At 36.4% G+C, this 23,343-nt stretch overlaps 1 protein-coding gene across 1 annotated transcript in view; it reads right to left on the reverse strand.

Moving 5' to 3' along the window:
- Positions 1-22,453, reverse strand: part of LOC132149272 (rab11 family-interacting protein 4A-like) — a 62,504-nt gene extending 40,051 nt beyond the window's left edge. The window contains exons 1-3 of the mRNA XM_059558382.1: positions 22,162-22,453; positions 16,027-16,114; positions 12,828-12,913 (exon numbers count right to left, since the gene is read on the reverse strand). Of these exons, the coding sequence (XP_059414365.1) occupies positions 12,828-12,913; positions 16,027-16,114; positions 22,162-22,314 (327 nt within the window). The 5' untranslated portion in view covers positions 22,315-22,453. The remainder of the gene's footprint in view (positions 1-12,827; positions 12,914-16,026; positions 16,115-22,161) is intronic.
- Between the last annotated feature and the right edge of the window lie 890 nt (positions 22,454-23,343).

The raw sequence follows: 23,343 nt of genomic DNA on the forward strand, positions 1-23,343 counted from the left end.
GCTGATACTTACACAGTCCGCTAGTTTAATTCCATAGCTTATATATTTTTATTCATATGTAGTTTTTCTCTGTAATGAGGAAGTGAATATTTAGTGGATTATGTTTAACAAAGGGTTTAAAAAAAAAGAGTGACCATTAGTCCCACAAACACAGTATAGATCCTCTGTAGTGGTGTTGGAAAAAAAAAAAATAGCACTGGTGTTGGATTGGTATTGGCTGATTCTTAGAATTTGGAATACTTTATGTAATCTTACACTGCAAAATAATAACTCAAAGATTAAAAGATAACATTACTGAACCCTTAAATTAATCACAATTGTATAATGAAAGCAATTAAAAACAGACAGTTAATTGTGATAATCAGCATAATCATCAAAGCCCAGACTGACGACAGAAGGTCTGGGAACCTTGTTCGCTTTGAATGGCTATCTCCCGCTCAAGAGGCTATAAGACTGACAGGTAAAGCAGCCAGTCATGTTTTGTTTTGTGTTGTGTCATGTTTAGAGGTGTGGAAATATCCCCACAATAACAGACCGGTGTGTAAACCCTTGGATGGGGTTTAAAGAGTCTATGCCCAAACTTTAAAATATGTCACATACTACTTTTGAAATCAAGCATTTAGTTGATCCTGATAAGCGCTCGTCATCACAGTTGTAAACAATCCAGCCTTCTCCTAAAATGAGGGGGTTCGGCATCATGGTATCTTTGTTTTCAGGCAGAAATTTAAAGAAATTGACACAGACCTCTCTCAGAAATCCTCTATAATTCAACAAATCAGATGAGGACCTCAAAACTCCTGAAGTGTTTCCAATTGTGTGTGCCATATGTATCAGACGTTCAGCCAACAGTCTGTGGGTGTCAAGAATATGGACAAATAAACATGGCACTAAAACTGCCAGTAGATGGAGGCAAGTCTTAACGAGTGATTCGTTCAATTATTCATTCATATGATTTGTTCAAAATGGCTGATTCTGTTAGACATTGAATCACTGACTCAAATGATTTTCAAAAAGAGATTTATTCAGGAACAAAACACCCCAGTATTGCTCTGAGATGCAAAAAAAATTCTGCTCCAACTTTGTTTGAAACTATTTTTTTCCACTGGTGAAAAAAAATTCATACAACATCTGCAATCGCTCTCACACGCTAATATTCAGGAAAACAGCACTCTTGCTTGTGTGATATTACTTAAGGGATATTTTTTGCTTTCATAACTTAAATTATAGGGGCATTCTAAATGCATTCTAATAGGCTTGCAAAGTTCGTAACATACTCAATGTCAGCTTGAACATTGTTAAAATAACAATTACAGTATTATTGTAGACTATAAATATCACACACACCTATCGCTAAGATGTTCTGAGGGTTTTTTTAGACGTCTGCTATGTGGTTGCTTGGGTGTACTGAGTGATTTTAGACGTCTGTTATCCGGATGCTAGCATGTTCTAGGTAGTGGCCAAAGAGTCACTATGTGGTTGCTAAGGTGTACTGAGTGTTTCTTAGTCTCAGGATGTTCTAGGGGTTTCCAGCGCATTGTGTACTTGCTAAGTTGTTCTTCGTGCATAAATCACTTGGAATGGTTTAATTTAGAAAGTGACGTCTCCTTCTCTGTGTGCTTATGACCACGGCTTTTATCTCTTCTAACCTTCTCTTTACTCTTTCTCTCCATTATTGTGATTGACAGCTGGTATTAAGAGGACTTCTGGAATGTGAGGAAAGACAAGGATAAAAGAGGGAAAGAGAATAAGAAAGGGGGCTAAAACGGTCCACTCTCCAATCAGACCACATGATCCAAAAGTCAAAGGTCTGTTCTGATAGCACACAAAACAATGCTAAATATAAAGAAATGCAACTTACCATGTAATCGTGCATTGAAACTACACAAGGTACAAGAGAAAACAACCCAGACTACACTAGATAGGAGTTAATTTGGAATGCAGATCACAATTTGTTTATTTATTTTTTTTTCCGAATCAGCCAAAGCTGGTTTTCTGGTCTTAACTTGCCTTCCAGCCTAGTCAAGATGGTTTTAAATGGTGTTTGGGCACATGGCCAACTTGCTAAACCAGATAAACAACTTGGTAAATTGGGGAGATGATCCTAAACCAGTTAAGCCCAGTTTAAACCAGTTTAGGGTGGGTTTAGTAGGTTTTTCCCAGCAGTGATGCAAATAATTTTTTATAATGTTGGGCCTGTTCAGTCAAGGTAATAATAGATTTCAGTGTTTAATTAAAATGACCAGTGTTTTCCTTTTAGCTAAAAAATTAAAATATTAAAAATCGATTTTGGTCTTTGAAATAAAGCTGGAATAAAAACTACATCTAAATATCACATGAAAATTTAAACAAACTTAAAAAAAATTATTTTTGTCTTTTGTCTAAAATTACTAAAACTAAAATAAAAGCAAATTAAAACTATTTCAAAAATATTCAAATGTACTTATACTTTTTCATATAGGAAATGAAACTGAAAATATAAAAATAAACATTAATTCCAAATATGAATAAACACTATAATAGTTTCTGAATAATACTAAAATAACATTGTAAGGACATTTTTGTTTACTGTTTTACACAGAACAAATTTGGAAGCGTATTTGGTCTGAAATGTAAAATCCTGGTCCAGTAGAAAAACAATTTTTTGGACCACTGATTAAATCAAAGCATGCAAGTCATGCAAGTACTAAAGACATAAACAAACAATTTAACAGCAGTCAACAAAGCTCAATCCCCATGGTGCTCATTTGTTTTATATTAAATAGCTGGCTATGTCTTTATCTGGCAATAGTGCACTACTGTTAATACAAAACATATGTGCTCAACACAGTGACAAAATACCCCAATGAAGCGCACAGAGGTCACACTTAAGTATATACTACTGCGAAAAATGACCAATTCCTGCTGTGCACAATGCACATGGTTCTAAGCAACATGCTGACATTTCATCTAATGGTAGCAATGTCAGGCTACCTCAAGCTCACACTGGGTGTTACAGTTGGCTTCTTGGTGAAAAAGCTTGTAATTAACGTCTGATGTCATTTTTTATTCATTCAGTTGTGACATACACTCAGAACCTGGCTGCTCACACCAACCCAGACAGAGAGGAGAGGAGACAACATGATAAACGCGGCCCAGTGGCATGCTGATGGCAGTGATTGGACTCAGTGGGTAGTAGTACTGTACAGTAGGGGTGGGCGATATCTCGATATTTAAAATATATCGATATATTTTTGAAACACGATATGGATTTTGTCATCGTATATATCAATATATTGTTTATATTTAATTCTGATTCCGCCACTTTGCTTGTTTGCCTTCTCTGTGCTGTGCTCGCCCCCGCCTCCTTGATTTTGTTCCCCCTCCCCTCGCGTGTTGTCTCATTGAACATGGCGGCGTCCTCAACCAGACCGGAGGCAACAGAACTAGTATCAAAAAAGACAACTGGCTCCATTATATGGAGATACTTTGGTTTTAAGGCGTCGGACGAACAGCAGGCAGATGTCTACTGTAGGGCCCTTTGATTTCCGCAATGCAGAAAATTTTGAATTAATTAATCAAAAGTAGGTCATTGGACTCATATATCACATCATAGACTGTAGTATCGAATAATCTATTATATTGTTCAGCAGAATGTACATAGCCTACTACTACTATTAAAATGAAACGAACAATTTTTTTTCGGAATAATCACACAACATTTCTTCCATGTTTTATTTTTAATAGTAAACCCCCTTTGTTTACCTAAAAATAAAGTTTGCTTATTTTTCAATAATTAAAAGATAAATTAAATGAATGTTTTATGCCTTCATTTGATAACCAGAAAAATGTAAATACACAGAATTTCAGAGGGGGAAAAAACATTTCATAAGGCTATTTTAAGATTTTTTTTTTTTTTTTTACAAATTAAGTTGTTTTTATGCATTTAAATAATTACACATGCTAAAACACAGATTTAAGTAATAATAAAACATATGGTGAAGAAAAAATAAAACATTTCATTGGGCCCTAAACGTAATATTTATTTTTTTGTAGTAGTTTTTGGGGGGTTATTTTTCCTGTAAAGATATCGAGATATATATCGTATATATAGAGATATAGCAAAATATATCGAGATATATTTTTTGCTCCATATCGCCCAGCCCTACTGTACAGCATCACTCAATTATGGGTTGCCTTTGTAATTTGACCCTGGACAAAATGACAATGTCAGCTGTAGTGAAAGTCCTGCCAATAATTTCTTTTCATTTGGCACACATATGATATGCATTCTCTCTCTGCACAGGCAGTACTGACAGTCTAGATCAGGGCTTGAAAAAAAAAAAAAGAAATTCAATCGGTTCACTCAGAGCAGAATCAATATGTTAACGTTTTTGTTCCTGCGTTCCTCTGATATAATTACCGTTCCGAAACTGGTTTGGGTGGAAGAAATACCGGTTAATGATGTTATTTTTTAAAAAACAATATTCTTTGCCTATAATTTGCCTAACAATTATAATAATAATAATATTAATAAAGTATAGCGTTTTCACTCAAAAAGAAAAGGAAAAAATAGAGATCTAACGCTTAGTCACAGCCACTACAGCATCATCTTCTCTAGATTTTGGCCATAATGTAAGCTACTTAAAAAAAAAAATTTATCAACACTCTAAAGACATCAACATATTTTTTACATATTTAAATAGGTTTGCTGGATTGTTAAAAAAAAACTAACAAACAAAAAAACACTTGTATAAGATTGCGTTTTGAGAGTGAAAAAAAATAAATAAATAAAAAAAACATACATTGCGGCTCACATTGCATTTTATTAGCCCTATTACTTTCTGAAATAATGAGGCTAAAATGCCTGTAGTCTAAAGCAAAATATTAACAAACATTATAAAAACAGTTATTAGTTTCTCTCCAAAGCAAATCCTCTAAAGTTTAGGCTATGAAAACGTCAATCCAAAAACAAATTAATCTAAGGTGAAGCTGATGCCTACCTCTCTCATTGGGCACGAATCCAAATGTTTCCATGTTCCTGACGTATCTGGATGCTAAAATGTCATTTATTATATAGTGTTTGTACTTTTAATTATTATTATTTAAAATAATATTGTCGTTAAATGGTTAATAATCAGTTAAGGAGCGTCGGTTAACAAAAATAACCGAAATTAACATCCATAGTCAGTAACATCACAGTGAAAAGAATACAGAATAATAGTTACTGTATAATAAGTAACGCTGTATATGCGTCCAAAAGTCGGACTCCAAATTTCATTCTAAGAATTATTTTGAGGTAAATAGCAAATGAAAACTGTTCAGCTTCCGGGGAATTTGAGAAGCTACGCTAGGCTATTTTAGTTCCCATCCCTCCACAACAAATCATTTCAATTAACAGTATTTAGAAAAGAACAAGAATGACAAAAATAAGAAGCTATAGCAAAATTAACGACAAACCAAAACCATAATTAATTTAGGCTAAAACGAAACTGAAACCAACGTTGGGTCTCTCATTCGACACAAAACCAAATGTTTCCGTAATCGCGATGTATTTGAATGCCAAATAATTATAAAAACAGCCTACATTTTTTGTGTCTGCATTATGTCTATTTCTGAATGAAATATTATTATTTTTTTCTAAAAAACTGATTAATATTTTTAACAGCAAACCTTTTAAATATTTTGATAATTTACTGAAAATAAATAAAATACTTTTTTAACCGTTTAACTGATTATTAATCGGTCAAAGTTAGCTGATACAGTTTGCTGCATTCATGCGCACTCAGAAACCGGTGACTGTGAACGAATCAGCAGAGCTTGTACGAGCTTTAGTCATCGTTGAATCTTTCTCAGACCTTTCCAAATGTCGAAATTGGGTTGCGCATCTATCTGTGCATGATGGTGAGCAGAGCACCATATATATTGGGAATAATCAAAGGAGAGCTGCAGTCCTCAGTTGGGCAGGAAAGGCTAAGCATGCTGGCGTTTGAGTGTCGAATGCACATGCACCAACGGCGAGAAAAAATAGACCCTTTTTGCACTGCAGCATCAGGCATCATTTGGTCTTAATCCGGCCCTGAAGGCAGTGTATTGCCATTGAGACTTGCCTATGATGAGTTCACAGCTAAGTGGACATTTCACTTATTGGCTTCAGCATCACATTATCATAGACAGTACGACTGGAAGTCGTGATTGTTTACAGCAAATTTCAAATATTAAATGGAACGATAAAATAACGTTATTAACTGGTTAATGGCCATTTAAAATTTTCGATTCTGTTCTGAACTATAAATTTTGATCTCATTTATGTTTCTGTTTTTTTCCTGTCAAAATTTCGTTAATTTCCGGTTTTCGTTCCTTATACCGGTTCAGAGCCCTGGTCTAGATCATCTTTTTTGTTTTGTTTTTGCCAACACTTTCATATTTTAATATCAAACATGTAGTTCCAAAACTTTTTTCTGTGGAAAAAGATATTTTGAAGAACGTTGACTTTCAATGAGTCATATGATGCCACATAAAGAACATTATTTTTTGTATTTGGTGTAATAAAATGGTGGTTTAAGGTAAAAAAAAACATTATTTTTCACATACTGTACATTATTGTTTCTCCTCTATGCCCCTCCTTAAAGCTCATCAGTCTGAAAAGAGAGGTGTGCTCTGATTGGCCAGCTATTCAGTGCATTGTGATTACAAAACAATAACAATAAAACCCATTACAAATGAGACATCCAGTGAGGACATAATTACTGAATATAATGACTTATACTGTCTTTTTATGCATTGCATCGCACCGCGTAAACATAAAACCATGTCTGCATTTGTGATCTGAGAATCGACAAACAACAAGTGCTAAGCTACACTGCTCAAAAGTCATGCTTGAATCATCAGTGGCAAATCCTTTACATATGTAAACATACTTACAGACTGTGAGTCAGAAGTGCCAGCATTGTAGTCTTCTCTCTCAGGATCATGATACAGTCCTACATAAAATATGTTGTACACATCTGAATATTTGGGTTGAACTGTTCTGGAACAGTATTGTAGATACAACTTAACCACTGATATTTAGTTGTGTCCTCTTTTGGAAGACTAAACAAAGTATTTTTTCTTTCACAATGAAACAGTGTCTCCACAACATGGCGGCTGTTACAATACTACAGCGAGAATCAAAGTTACGCCTTCTTTCTTTGCGTCAACATTTGGGCGGTGTTATGCAAATCTTCTCATATCGTGACGTAGACGTGGGGGTGTGTTTAAACAAGGCATTTTAGGAGGACGTGAACGAGTCTTAATTTTTATAAAGAATATATCTTTGGGCTTGTTGAGACTGCTTGTAAAACTCCAAAGAGTAAGGAAAACTGATTTCAAAATATCTTCTTTTGTGTTCCACAGAAGAAAGTTTGTATTACATGTTTAACTAACCTTTAATTAACTCTTGCCCGACTAATACACTGATAAATGCAAGATCTTTAAGACAAAGGTATTTATCAAAACCCATTACCAAGCAATTATGGCTACAAAAACATCTATTCATCCATATATATCTCTTCTTAACCTTCTTCTCTCCTTTAGGCTCACAGAAGCAGGCGCTGGCCTGTGAAATTCAATGTCACATAGAGCGGTGCTGCGGTGCTCCTGATGAAGGGAGAGCTGTGGCACTGTCGTTGTGCAACTCATTTCAACACACATCTGTTTGAAACACCAACAGCTTCAATCTCCACCTGCTTAAGCACAAATCTGCTTCACAGTATCATCTGTATTCATTCTGAGCAGATACAGTTCTTTTATGGAGATGTGCAGATAAGAGCACATTTCAACGCTGCTGATGATACCCCAATGGGGTCAGTAAGACTTTCTTTCGAAAATATTAATCTTTTTTCCGCAAAGATGCACATAACTGATAAAAATTGACAGAAGAGACATTTGTAACAGATTTCGATTTCTTTTAAACTTTCTGTACATCAAATATTCCTGATTTCAGTTCCACAGAAATATTAATAGCATAATTAATTTGGGCATAGATCAATTGGAACAAATATATTACAGATATTAAAATTTAAAAAAGTGGTTTTAAACTGTCTTTACTATATTTTTCATTAAACTATTGAAGCTTTGGTGAGCATAAAAGGCCTCTTTTTAAAAAAAATTTAATATCTTACCAACCCCACTTTTGAACGGATATAATAAATCACAATAACAAAAGTACCAGCATTGAATCTTTAGTACTTACTGTATCATCCATTATTTGAAATCTCTTGATGTACACTAGGGTTGGTGTGACCTGAGATACCGATGAATACACCACAGAGACAGATGTGTGTCTGGAGCATTTTTCTGCTCTCTCCACCACTGAACCCAATCTCTCTGTCTCAATGACAGCCAAGGACATTCAGTCTCCCAATTACCAGCAGTAAAGTCTCTTCTCTACAGATTCAGCTCAGGCCAACCAAAGAGTCACCTTCATTTACAGTAATATAAAATGACAAGACATTGTGTGCAGACACTGACATTAGAGGCAGAAAGCTCTAGTAAAAGACAACCACAAGGGACAACCACCTCAGCACATGCTTTTCTAGTGCTCTCTCTCTCTCTCTCTCTCTCTCTCTCTCTGTGGTTATCCATCAGTGTAATCAATGTGACAGGCTCATTAGAGGTCTGACTTAACTATCATTCAGTAGCAGTCACTCAGAAGAAACATCTCAGAGTTCAAACTCCAATCACGAGTGATCTGTACCAAAAACAATACATACAAACGCACGCGCACACACACACACACACACACACACACACATTTATGTATATATGTATATGTATGTATATATATATGTATGTATATGTATGTGTGTATATATACAACCCGAATTCCGGAAAAGTTGGGACGTTTTTTAAATTTTAATAAAATGAAAACTAAAAGACTTTCAAATCACATGAGCCAATATTTTATTCACAATAGAACATAGATAACATAGCAAATGTTTAAACTGAGAAAGTTTACAATTTTATGCACAAAATGAGCTCATTTCGATTTTGATTTCTGCTACAGGTCTCAAAATAGTTGGGACGGGGCATGTTTACCATGGTGTAGCATCTCCTTTTCTTTTCAAAACAGTTTGAAGACGTCTGGGCATTGAGGCTATGAGTTGCTGGAGTTTTGCTGTTGGAATTTGGTCCCATTCTTGCCTTATATAGATTTCCAGCTGCTGAAGAGTTCGTGGTCGTCTTTGACGTATTTTTCGTTTAATGATGCGCCAAATGTTCTCTATAGGTGAAAGATCTGGTCTGCAGGCAGGCCAGGTTAGCACCCGGACTCTTCTACGACGAAGCCATGCTGTTGTTATAGCTGCAGTATGTGGTTTTGCATTGTCCTGCTGAAATAAACAAGGCCTTCCCTGAAATAGACGTTGTTTGGAGGGAAGCATATGTTGCTCTAAAACCTTTATATACCTTTCAGCATTCACAGAGCCTTCCAAAACATGCAAGCTGCCCATACCGTATGCACTTATGCACCCCCATACCATCAGAGATGCTGGCTTTTGAACTGAACGCTGATAACATGCTGGAAGGTCTCCCTCCTCTTTAGCCCGGAGGACACGGCGTCCGTGATTTCCAACGAGAATGTCACATTTGGACTCGTCTGACCATAAAACACTATTCCACTTTGAAATAGTCCATTTTAAATGAGCCTTGGCCCACAGGACACGACGGCGCTTCTGGACCATGTTCACATATGGCTTCCTTTTTGCATGATAGAGCTTTAGTTGGCATCTGCTGATGGCACGGCGGATTGTGTTTACCGACAGTGGTTTCTGAAAGTATTCCTGGGCCCATTTAGTAATGTCATTGACACAATCATGCCGATGAGTGATGCAGTGTCGTCTGAGAGCCCGAAGACCACGGGCATCCAATAAAGGTCTCCGGCCTTATCCCTTACGCACAGAGATTTCTCCAGTTTCTCTGAATCTTTTGATGATGTTATGCACTGTAGATGAGGAGATTTGCAAAGCCTTTGCAATTTGACGTTGAGGAACATTGTTTTTAAAGTTTTCCACAATTTTTTTACGCAGTCTTTCACAGATTGGAGAGCCTCTGCCCATCTTTACTTCTGAGAGACTCTGCTTCTCTAAGACAAAGCTTTTATAGCTAATCATGTTACAGACCTGATATCAATTAACTTAATTAATCACTAGATGTTCTCCCAGCTGAATCTTTTCAAAACTGCTTGCTTTTTTAGCCATTTGTTGCCCCCGTGCCAACTCTTTTGAGACCTGTAGCAGGCATTCAATTTTAAATGAGCTAATTAAGTGGATAAAAGTGTAAAATTTCTCAGTTTAAACATTTGCTACGTTATCTATGTTCTATTGTGAATAAAATATTGGCTCATGTGATTTGAAATTCCTTTAGTTTTCATTTTATTAAAAAACGTCCCAACTTTTCCGGAATTCGGGTTGTATATATATATATATATATATATATATATATATATATATATATATATATATATATATATATATACAACCCGAATTCCGGAAAAGTTGGGACGTTTTTTAAAGAAAACTCTTTGAATGAGAAGGTGTGTCCAAACTTTTGGTCTGTACTGTATGTATATATATATATATATATATATATATATATATATATATATATACATACAGTACAGACCAAAAGTTTGGACACACCTTCTCATTCAAAGAGTTTTCTTTATTTTCATGACTATGAAAATTGTAGATTCACACTGAAGGCATCAAAACTATGAATTAACACATGTGGAATTATATATGGAATTATATACATAACAAAAAAGTGTGAAACAACTGAAAATATGTCATATTCTAGGTTCTTCAAAGTAGCCACCTTTTGCTTTGATTACTGCTTTGCACACTCTTGGCATTCTCTTGATGAGCTTCAAGAGGTAGTTTCCTGAAATGGTCTTCCAACAGTCTTGAAGGAGTTCCCCAAGAGATGCTTAGCACTTGTTGGCCCTTTTGCCTTCTGTCTGCGGTCCAGCTCACCCCTAAACCATCTCGATTGGGTTCAGGTCCGGTGACTGTGGAGACCAGGTCATCTGGCGCAGCACCCCATCACTCTCCTTCTTGGTCAAATAGCCCTCGATGCCTTCAGTGTGACATAGTCATGAAAATAAAGAAAACTCTTTGAATGAGAAGGTGTGTCCAAACTTGAAGCTCATCAAGAGAATGCCAAGAGTGTGCAAAGCAGTAATCAAAGCAAAAGGTGGCTACTTTGAAGAACCTAGAATATGACATATTTTCAGTTGTTTCACACTTTTTTGTTATGTATATAATTCCATATATAATTCCACATGTGTTAATTCATAGTTTTGATGCCTTCAGTGTGAATCTACAATTTTCATCGTCATGAAAATAAAGAAACCTCTTTGAATGAGAAGGTCTGTCCAAACTTTTGGTCTGTATTGTGTATATATATAACACTATCTCCAAAGTGCTGCTGCATTTCTTTTAAAAGCCTTTTCTATGTCTGTTATGGCTAAATTTTCTTTACAAACACTGCCACCTAGTGATGATGAGACGCTGTTGCAATAACCTCTTTCGTTCTAATATTAGAAAACTATGAGGAAATCTATAAATTTACTAATAACAATGAAAATGTTTTCAAGACTAGGTGTTACTACCCAATTTAAATGTATGTTCATTAAAAAGAGCAAGTAAAGTTTTATATCAAACTCCAGCAAACTCCTTATATCTTCTAACATGGATACAAAAAAAATCTTTAAATACGACGACACCGCCACAGTTATAGTTTTTCTTGTTGACTGCTTACCAGCAATAAATTCTGGTATTAATACTTAAGTGGGATGAAACGGTCTCACTCTTGTTTTACTGCACAATTTTTCCAAGAAGAAAAAGACTAAGACTACATCTTATTTGTAAATTTCTGCTCAAAAAGCATTTTAATTAGCTTTAGGAGTACACGGACATAAAGATGACCTCACAGCCAATAGACATGCATTCGGATTTTGATATCAAGGTCTTTAAAAGCTCTAATAAAAACAAAGTGTGTGATTAACTGTATCATAATAAATCGAAATATCTTTGTGTACAGTAAGCGTCTGTGGATGTCAGGAACCCCCTCCACTCCGGCTGTTTGACTGACAGCTCCATTAAAACATCCGGTGTCAGGTTAATGTTTTACAAGGGTTCAACTGTAACTCAAGCAGCAGACTGTGAAACAGTGGCAGTATGGATTGTTGTTTATATGTGAGTGAGAGCTGATATGCTAGGGATGCATTTTGGCTCCACTCACTCTCATTTATCATTTTCACAAAAGCAAAGCACCGAATCTGGATGGTCGCTCCATGTTATATTGGAGAACAATAGACACTAAATTTCCTAATTATGTGTCCTAATACATCTAGACACACTGCCAACGAAAACAGTAGGAGCAGGAGTGCATGAGCTCCAAAGTGAGTCAAAACCTATACAACAAATATATGAACCTGGTTCAAGTCAGCCATAGCCAAAACAGTGCTACAATTCATGCTTCATGTCATAAACAGGGCATAGGTCAAAAACCCTTTCTTCTATATTACTGGAGCAATTTCCACTGAAAAAGCATTTCTCTGTGCTAACACACAAACCAAAATGTTCAAAGACATAGTAATCTCCAAAGCCAACCTTTAGAGTTGTAGTAACTTGGAGATCATTAATAATATGGTCAATGGCTGTTAATTCAATGGGGTGCAATGACAAACAAGAAGTGTTTTCTGCTGAGCAGGTTTTTTGAGTTGGCCAAAGCAGGTATAATTGCACATGTCATGTGGAAAAGAAAAAAACTACAGCATCAGTTAGCCAAACACTCAGAAATCTGCCCACCTGATAGTAGTAGCCATTGTCCGTCTGGTAAGGCTGTGCACTGATGCTGGGGGTCCCAAGTGCCGTTTTTAGGATCTCCTCACAGCCTAAATCACAAAAAGAAAAATATTAGTCCTGTCAAGACACATCTCAAAAACACAAACAAGAAAGAGATCATGCCCAGCCATTATCAAATTCCATGACTATTCTGCAAATAAATAAATACGTAGAAATAAATACTGCTCTGAAGATGAAATGAAAATGACATCCATAATTTTTTAGAAGACTGTCAGTTTCCTTCAGAAATACAGTGCTATGAAAACACCTATTTGTGCTGGTCAGTTTTGATATTGTGGCAGGCGCCACAAATAAATCAATGTATGGGAAACACAGTGAAACTTACCTGCTTGAACTCTTTCATTTGATCTGAGTGTCTATCTTTAAAGTGTTTTGTTAGTTTGGTGTGTTTCCTCCTTTTGATGTCGCTTTCTCTCAGTGCTTTTATGAAGATACCGCATCTGCGCACCTTTCACCTTGCATCAAGAACCAGGTTGACCAGGTACTCGGTACCAGTAGTACTTAGAAAAACCTGGTACCGTTACGTTTTCATTTTTTTAGTACCAACTTAGTACCGAAGTTTCGGGTCTTTTGACAACACTATGCCTGTACATTATAAAAATCACAAAAAAACAGACCTATAACAAGAGGGCTATTGATTAAGTTTGCATCACCACTACTACATTTTTAGATGGATTTTAATGTATCTATTTTTATTAGAGAAAAGATGCTTCTCAGATATACATTGACTAATTCAAGAAGCGCAGCTTTCTCACTCAGACACTAGGCTGACTCAGGCTGTTGTTCTGTATGTATAAATCAACTTATATCACTTTAAATTCTTTGCTTGAAGACATCTTGTGTTTTCTCAAGCCAGGCTTGAATTATTGAACTTCACTCACTGTAAAATTTAGAGATTCTTTGCTCTTATGAGAGCCAAAAGAAAATTGTCAAGATCCACATTTTGATCAAAACTAAAGTTCAACACTATCAATATCATGCTGCAAAGGGGAATCCTTCTCTTAAATACATGGCTATATTATTTCTCAAATATACAAACCCATTTGCAGAATTATAACAAGTTAAGTAAAATCTCATGAATAAATGACACACTGAGAGGCACAGTGAAGGGCAGCCCAGGACTCTGATCCATTTATAGTCACATAGCATGAAGTGTAGTGAAGCCTCAGTGCTCTGTGACATCTTAAGTGGGCAACAGCTCGCCCTGGCTACAGGAATGTCCCAAATGGGAACATATTGTGGGCAATACATAAATATATAAAGCCATGCACAATATGACTGTTTTAGCAGAGCAAAGACAGACCAATGGCGAAACAGTGGCAACAATCCTGCACAACAATGCAGTTGCAGCTCCTTTGGGACCTCATAAGGACAAACATAGACTTAGTAGACTTGGTGTGCGTGGCAGGGATCAGGGATTGGGGGGTTCATTAGGGAATGAGTGAGTGGGAAGACCACTGGGGCTCATTAAACACAGGACACAGGAGGACAATGTGTTTGGGCCTGGAGCCCATTTGGCCTGCCTAGGTCTCCCTCTTCGGCCGCTTACATAGAGCGCTGGCACACAGATGTCCTACCCGGGTCCCTGTGCCAGCTGGTGCACGGTCTATTCAGCTGGCAGATCTCTGCTTCATAAGTCTGCCAAGCAGCGTATGTGTTCCCGGCTGAAAAATGTAACCCTGTTTACTGCGCTCTTAATGACAGTGAAATAGGGAAGAGCTAGAAAAGGTAGTAAGTGCCTTAAAACAGCTATAAATAATGTGAAATTAGATTTGTGAACCATGATTACGCAGTAACTTTGTCTGTGAATCCCACTGTGATGCTTGATGCTATAATCAGGAATCACATCCCCCCATCTTTTAACTGAGAAGCACAATCCACGCTAACAAGTTAATTACTATGCTGTCATTATATGAGAAAATGTTTCAATCTGATAAATGGTTAATTAAAGGCATACCCAGAAATGCCTCGTAATTTGTTGTTCAAATGTGGTTCTTTTCAATTAAGCAGATCAAGAGTGTTCTGTGGTGAAGCAGGGATCTCGAATCAGATTCTGCTCACTCAGGTTATTCATTATCCCTTACAATTCAAGATTTTCACCAGATACAGAAGTCAATGCAGAATGCTAAAAAGACAGAGCTGTGGGCCATTATCTGCCTTTGGGTTCTTCTGATCAACTAACTGTTCAATAAAATAGAGCAATAATACTAGTCTGGAGATAAAATTGCATACATTTCTGGAAAGATGCACAACATGCTCTTTTTAATTCAGGAACATCTCGGAAAGTATCTGACTAAAGAAACAATGTCTAGCAACTAAGCTTTTATCGCTGCAGAACCTTTCAGTTTGGCACACTTTGTGCTGAACTTAGCGGCTGTGTGTGTATGACAGAACAGAAGAGAAGAGATGAACATTTAGGGCTTAAAAGGAAGTTATATTATATATAAAAATAATATTTATAATCAGTATTTTTGTCCTGCTAATATAAGATGCATTCACTTGAAAAGCAAATTTGCATCCTTTTTTTTCAAGTAAACTTAGCAATAAATATGCCAAGTTCATTTTCTTAACCTATTATTATTTCTAATAATAACAATAATACATTTTTCAATGGGGTAAGGCAGGGATTCCCAAACTTTTTTAACAGCCAAACCAAAACATTTATTTGAGGTATTCCCAAAGATTTTAGGTTAATATTTTAATATTTGAAAACACATTTAAACGTTCATGGTTCTCCGATGTTGGTTAATGATAAAATTATATGCAGTTAAACAAATAAAATATTCAGATTATATTACATTGTTCCGTAATTTTAAATGATTTATTTTAATTTGAGATTTTTATGATTTCATTCATTCCTAGCTTTTCCTCATCTCATGAACCACCTGGTGTTCTGTCCTGAATCCCAGTCTGTGAAACCTGGGGTAAGGTATACACATTTCATTTACAATAAAATAATTTTTGACAAAAGAATATGACAGTATTTTTATAGTGCATAGCTAAGCTATTTTAAATAGTAAATTTTGTAGTCAAATTACAGAGATTTTTACTCTGATGTTCTTAGAATCCCTTTGATCTAATTGATTCATTTGATTCATCAATGGTATTTATTGGTATGAAGGGAAGGGAACCGTCCTCTTACCTTTGATTGCAAACACTCCATGACAGAAATCTTTGAAGTTAATTCTGCCATGAGCATTAGGATCCAGGTACTTGGCAAACTTCTTCACCTAAAAAAAAAAAAAAAAAATGAGGACATTAGTGAGAATGGTAAACACAAAGTCTCCTCGATGAGTAGGATGATCACAAGTTCCGTTCGGTACCTTACTATAGATAAATGAGGGAGGGAATGTGCATATTATCAGTGGTCAGCTTCACCTCCCACTGATGAAGCACTAGAACAGATGCCGTCAGTACATGTCGCCGCTGTCAGCAACTCTGTGGTAACAATGATGGACAGCTGTCAAAGTGAAAAAGACTGATCCCGACATACTGCTGACATGATGTGACAAGACTCGCTTACTCAACTCATAGACGATTTGCCTTCAAAACACCTTGGTCAAGCATAGCTGTATCTGTTTTTCTAAAAACAGTGAATTCTGTATTGCTCAGAGGTTGCTTTTTCATGGCTTAGGAGACTTCATGGAGTTCTTTGCCATGTTTAAGGAGATCCGTCATTAGTTATTTTTCTTATTTTCCTTAAGGGCTGCCAGACACGTTTATGAGAAAACATTCCATGGTAAGACAGAAATCATCAGAACTGTGATTCCCACTTCACACACAGCTCCTTTCTAAATATATTCTCCTCCAAGAAGAGAAGAAGTGTTCTTGACAAGTTCTCAGTCTTGCAGTCCTTCTCTCATAGCTGCTAGAATGATTCACCACACTGCTACAGAAATAGAGGCGTTTAGTGCAATAGCAATAAGACAGAGAGCTGAAACACAGCAGCCATGAAAGCAGGTAATGCATCTCTGTGATGGTGCATGCACACACCAGGAAAGATGGTGCATGCACACACACGTGAAATAAATAACATATAATGTTAATAATTAAAATATTTACAATTTACATTACATTCAATTTCTAGAGAAGAAAACAGTTATTTTAAATTACAATAATATGTGACAATATTAATGTTTTTACTGCATTTTTGATCCAATTAATACAGCCTTGGTGAGCATAAAAAACTTTTTTTAATTTTAAACGACCCTAAAATTGTGCATATTAGTGTATAAAGTATAGATAAATATACAAATATTACAGAACTTAAAACCTGCTAACATATACTATAAATTATCCAAGAAGAATTGCATATCTTCATTTCAATGAATGTGCAGAAACGGGAGCATTTGGTTGTGTTTTATTTAGTGATTTCACTAAATCAGAGCAAAAACATTGTAATCATAATCCATATAAATCAAGCGGTTTAGCCCTTCTGAAGAAACACGATCACTTTATATAACGAACAGATTTAATTTAGGTTTTAATTCACATATAAACACTTGTATTAAACTGCTCAAATTTCTGAAGTTTTCATAAAAAAATATCTTCATTTGCATTTCGAAAATCATACAGGTTTGGAACGACGAGGGTGAGTAACCAATGATAATGTCCATTTTTGGATGAAATGTTCCTTTAAAGATGTTCTTTAATGCTGTTGTGTTCAGTTTGCATAACTAGTAAAAACTGGTTACATTCACAGAAATTAAAAATTCACACCAGTCCACGTCGTCTTTGTATCTTTGAACTCACTGGTCAAGCAAAAGACTTTCATCAGTCTTTATCCTCAGAGTCAGTCGTACATACACACACACACACACACACACACACACACACACACACACACACGTGAAGCATTAAGCAACATTTTCATTTCCAATTTTGCATTCTGCTATGTTTGAGCCTAGAAAGATTCAATTAAAGCCCAGTAGTATGCTGCTGACCCTCACATCTCATCACTGTGTGTTCGGTCAGGGTCCCTGTTGTTAATGAGCGTTGTATCAAGGGCTCAGTGCTAGCATACGCTTTTCAGGGCCGCTCCAGTGCAGCCTGTGGGAGAGGATGGAGAGTACAGACACACATGTTCACCACACGTTCTGCACTGAAACATCCTCGCGCTCTTCATGCATACCAATCACAGCAACCTCATAACAACATCAGGAAACCGACTGGAGGAGGAGATGGAGAAGGGGAGGGGAGAGGCGAGAGAGAGAGAGACAGGAATAAGGAATGAAGGTGAAGACTAGATGGAGGATGAAGACAAAAGGTGACCCATAAGAGGAAAAGGAAAGGGTATGAGATAATAGTGAATGTAATATATTGAAAATGGAAGAAGGGATGGATATAGAGTTATGACATTTAGAGATATTGCCCTAAAATCAATATAAATGATGGGTTACAGAAAAGAAATGGGGGAGGGATTGGTGAGAAGCCCTGCTAAGACTAAGAGACGGTCATCACAAACATTCAAGCTGCTATCATGAACGGCTCCTCACAACTGTGGGTCAGAATCCGTGACTGTACCTCACACTCACACACTCATGCAGTTACATCACTTCCTTCTGCACAAAGCACTCAACTGTATCACTGCAACTGGTACAGCCTGGCACAAAAACATTTGCTTCTGACTAATGATAAAAGCACTATTTTATAGCCATTTTGTTCATTGCTCTTTTCATATTATTCTGGCATATTCAATTGTATTCTACTGTGATAGATAGATCCAGTTACATAGACATATACAATAAAAAAACAATGCTTTTTTTTTAATAACACAAAACCACTTTAAAATCATCATGTACATAACATAAAACATTTACAAAATGTTTAAAAACTAAAAATTTCAAACAATGTTTTAAACTAACATTTAAAACATTTGAAATTATATACCTTCACATTATAATGCTCATCTACTTTAATTGAGAAGTGATTACATACAGCTATACATTGTGCATTTGTCCAGTGCAGTGGTAATGATTTTGGTTTGTTTTGAATCTGTAAGGTTTAGAAGGACATCTTTTATGGAGTAAACTATCAATCAGATAAAATCACCCATTTGTGCATACATGTTTAGAAGGCAAAAGAGTCTGACCTAACACGCTATAAAAACATACTGTGACAGCTCAGTGAGCTGGCTTGGGATTCATTTCTCAAATCAAATGAGATAATCCATGTGTTTAATAATCACATTAATAATCCAGATGTGCAGTAAATGAACCTATGGCCAAATAAGCAGTGCACAACATCAAGATTTCCTGAAAAAGCAAACTGAGGCAGGTTGCTTATTTAGTTTTTCCATTACTGCCGTCCATTGAGACTATAGAGACACAATTTAAATGTCAAAGAGCCTTGAGGCATCACAATTCATTATGGATTAAATTGAATGTGTAAAGGAAGCCAATTAAACATCTTAATCAGCTGAATAAAAAACCAAGCACCGACCAAAAATGGCTGCACATGGTTGAGCACCACACAGTTCAGAAAAATGACTATAATTTGCATCGGACAACTGAGTGCAAAATCTCAATCTCATACGGACAACCGAGTGCAAAATCTCAATCTCAAAATGACCCTGATAAATCAAGATATCTTTGTCTATGTAACCAACAGATCCAAAACAGCCTGCAATACATCCTTATCTTAAACAGCAGACTGCTTTAACTGAAAGGAAAGCTCTCTTCAGCATCCTTAGATTGTTAAAGAGTAACTAAACCTTAAACCAACTTTTTTTAGTTAATGATCTATAAGAATGGGGCTTTATTAGTGCTGTTCATAGATTCGAGTAACTTTTTTGACATTTGAGTATAAAGTGTTTTAATTCTACAATATATGGTGTAAAAACGTGTGAGTGCTGCCCTCTTCAGGTTGAACGGTGGCTACTGCAGTTGATTTTTCCTATTGGATGTTGCGGTGGCAAGTGACGTAAGCGGTGGCAGGTGACGTAAGCGGTTTCCAGCTCACCACGCCCCTTGGTACGAGCTACCACGCCCTTGGCAGTATAAAACCATCAAAATCACTGTAGTGAGTCAGGAGCAGTGTTGCCAGATTGGGCGGCTTCCCGCCCAATTGGGCGGTTTTGAATTTGATTGTGCGGTTAAAAATTGTCTTGGGCGGGTGGACAAAATATGGGTTGGTTTGGGGTCAGTTTGGCGGTTTTCAAATATATAAACTGTATAAACGAATTGGCTAACAAACAAGCTCAAATGTGCATATACTGCATCCGAACAGTCATCACGTTGTTATAAACTGCAGTGCAGAGGTGCTGATGCTGATGTGGACGTCGCGGCCGTACTTTTAGCCAATCACTAGTGATCTACAGACACACGTGATGATTCATGAGCAATAACGAATCTAATTTTAAATGTATGAACTATGAGTGATCATAATGCCTAAATATATGTTACATGGTAAAGAGTGGGAGAGTGAACACTCAAAATGTGAATTACACCTGTTGAGGGAAAGATGACACCAAGACTCTAATATTACTGCAACTCCTAAAATAGTACACAGCTAAATTATTTAATTTATAACAATCTATTTATATCTAATCTATATCTAAACGATCTTGTCTTTTATCTTTTAAACAGTACAGATTGGTATATATTCTTAGTTTTGACTGTGCAAATGTAATGTTCTACAATATGACCTTCACAAAAGACTAAAGCCCCTATTAGGGCGGTATTGTTTCTCATGTGGACCGCTGTGAAAATAAATTTACATACCACCTCAGTGATAAACTCATGGATTCGGATGGCGATTATTGTTGTTGTTAATTTTCATACAGGATTTATCAATGAATGACAACACAGTTTTGACTGTTATATGTGTGCATAAACAAGTGTAAAAATACCTAATTACGTTGATTTTTCCTATCACTTATATTGGACACTTATGCATTTAAATTCTGACTGTTGACATTGAAAATGATGCATATGTTTTTTCGAGGATATCGGTAAATCAATCAAATGTTTTGACGGTGACTGCTTGCATAACCTATTTTAATCATATTCGGTAATTGTCTTTAATGTATTTGCCACCATTTGATCCATGGGAAATTTATCTAACGTTATTATTTATTATTTAGTTTTAAGGAGTTAAAATGGCTCTTAACCCTTTGACTGACATGTTGTATCACATTATTTTTATTAGTTAAAGTTTTGGGCGTTTTTTTGTTGGAGTGGGCGGGTTTTTGTGAGCTTTTGGGCTGGAAATCGTCCATCCAATCTGGCAACACTGGTCAGGAGCTGGAATTGCGAGTATTGGTAACGACCAGGATAGACTATTATAGCATCTATTTAGCTTAGGGTTAGGAGTCAAACTCTCTAACCACTAGGCCACAACTTCCAAATATGGATTGCCATGGTGACAGTGAAGGAAATTAGCATTTTTATAGCCGTTATTTCTGTTTGTATTGCTCCTTCATACCAGCCTAATGACATGAGAAAGCACATTCATAGGTCCATCTTCTCCTGTGCGATTCTGTGACCCAGTTGGGCTGAAGAATATCATATTACTTATCTGATATTCACTCTTCTCTTCTCTGAACAAATAATAATCCATTCCTATATTATCTGGCATGCTGGAATGGCTTTCAGCAATGATATGAATTCTCCAAGGCCTTGTTTACACAAGTGCATTAAGTGCATGATCCCATTTTGCAACAAACATACAATGTTACATTGTCCATTAAATCAATTTCTGAATTCTTTGAATAATAAACAGAATAAACTTTAATTCTATGAATTGTACCTTCATGTTAAGTACATTTTGCATGTCCTGTCAACTATCAAAATAGTCAACTATCCGTTTTCTAATTTTAACTGGGCTATTTGTTCAATTAATATTGTGATAAATTGCCAATATATATATATACTGGAGGAGGTGCGTCAGGCAGTGATGTCCAGCAGGAAAACCAACACCTGTATCTTGATATACACATATATTTATATCATGAACTGTATAATCTGTGAGTGAAGCCTGATGACATCACAGCTGATGAAGGAGAGTGAGGAGACAGTTGTCTTGGTTACTTGGCAGAAGAGCAATTATTAACAATTATTAAACTGCTAAGAGCCTTCATAAAACTATAGCATCATTAACCTCCGACGCCAATTACAGAAAATAATCTACGTGGATAAACCAACCTGTTTGCACAATTTTTAATAAACTTAATCCCAGAGACTTGAGGGTAAGATACAAAAGTGCTCTGCAGTAATTAAAGACAAACGTCACAGAATCACGGAAATGAGTGAACGATTATATAAAGAGAGATTCTTACTTCGTCTCCTTGGCCGAACTGTAGACCGAGGTCCACGAAGTGCTCAACACGAATATAACCGTCCGCATCCTCGTCGCACACGTCGAACACTTCTTTGAGCTTCTTCAGGAACACCAGCAGCTGTTGTTGGTCGGGGAGGACACTGCCGTCCATCGCTGTTAGATGCTCTGTATTTTAGAGACACTGGGCTGCTGTGAGCGCGCTCGCCATCGTCTCGTCCTCAGCGTTCTGGCATCAGCAGCATCACTTCAGTTCAGCTGGAAGAAACCATCTGCGCCTGCGGGGGTCGCACGCGCCGGGATGAGCGCTGGATTGGGTTTGACGTCACGGATGACGCGGACGTCTTGAGCTCGCTCTGATTAGTGCAAACAACTGACAACGAAGTGTCAAGTGTCAAGTGTCAACGAAACTCATGGATTGGATATTTGACATTATCTTGGGCTGATCCCATTTAAAACTAAAGATAAAGTGACTAGATTATCAAATATTTATGTTCCTGTTCTCTTTGCTCAGGGTGTAAGAACTGTCGGGCGAATATCAGTTCAGAATATTATTCTTAATTTTATTCATTAAGCGGCTCAACAGAATTCCACTTTCTAGTGAATTGAATACTTCAATCTAAAAAAAAAGTCGTAAATTTGTTTGATTATTATTCCTATCAAGCATCTCATATGAAACGTAAGAAAACTGTAAAACCATTTCCCCAGTGTATAACAACCTTTGCTTTTATTTTCCATGGATCATCCTAAAAGAAAACGCTCCTGCAGAGTAGTTTTAGTTACGTACGCAACTTCCACACGCATCTTTCACTACATTTGCTAATCAAAGGCAACAAAAATAATTTATTTACACTAAGTGCAAATGCTGACAAGTGATAATCACACATGTAAAAAATATTATGCAATTTGTACTAACACCAAAATATCTCCCTCTAGTTAGTAACAAATTCCCTTTAAGAAGTTGAAGTAAAAACCTTTAAAAGGGACAGTTCATCCAAAAATGAAAATTCTGTCATCATTTGCTCACCCTCGTGTCGTTCCAAACCTGTATGAGCTGCTTTCTTATGTTGAACATAAAAGATATTTTGAAGATTGCTGGTAATCAAACAGTTAATGATTGCCATTGACTTCCATAGTATTTTTTCCTCTACTATAAAAGTCAATGGCAACCACCAACTGTTTG

This window comes from Carassius carassius, chromosome 9, assembly GCF_963082965.1.
Source record: "Carassius carassius chromosome 9, fCarCar2.1, whole genome shotgun sequence".
In the NCBI taxonomy this organism is placed as follows: domain Eukaryota; kingdom Metazoa; phylum Chordata; class Actinopteri; order Cypriniformes; family Cyprinidae; genus Carassius; species Carassius carassius.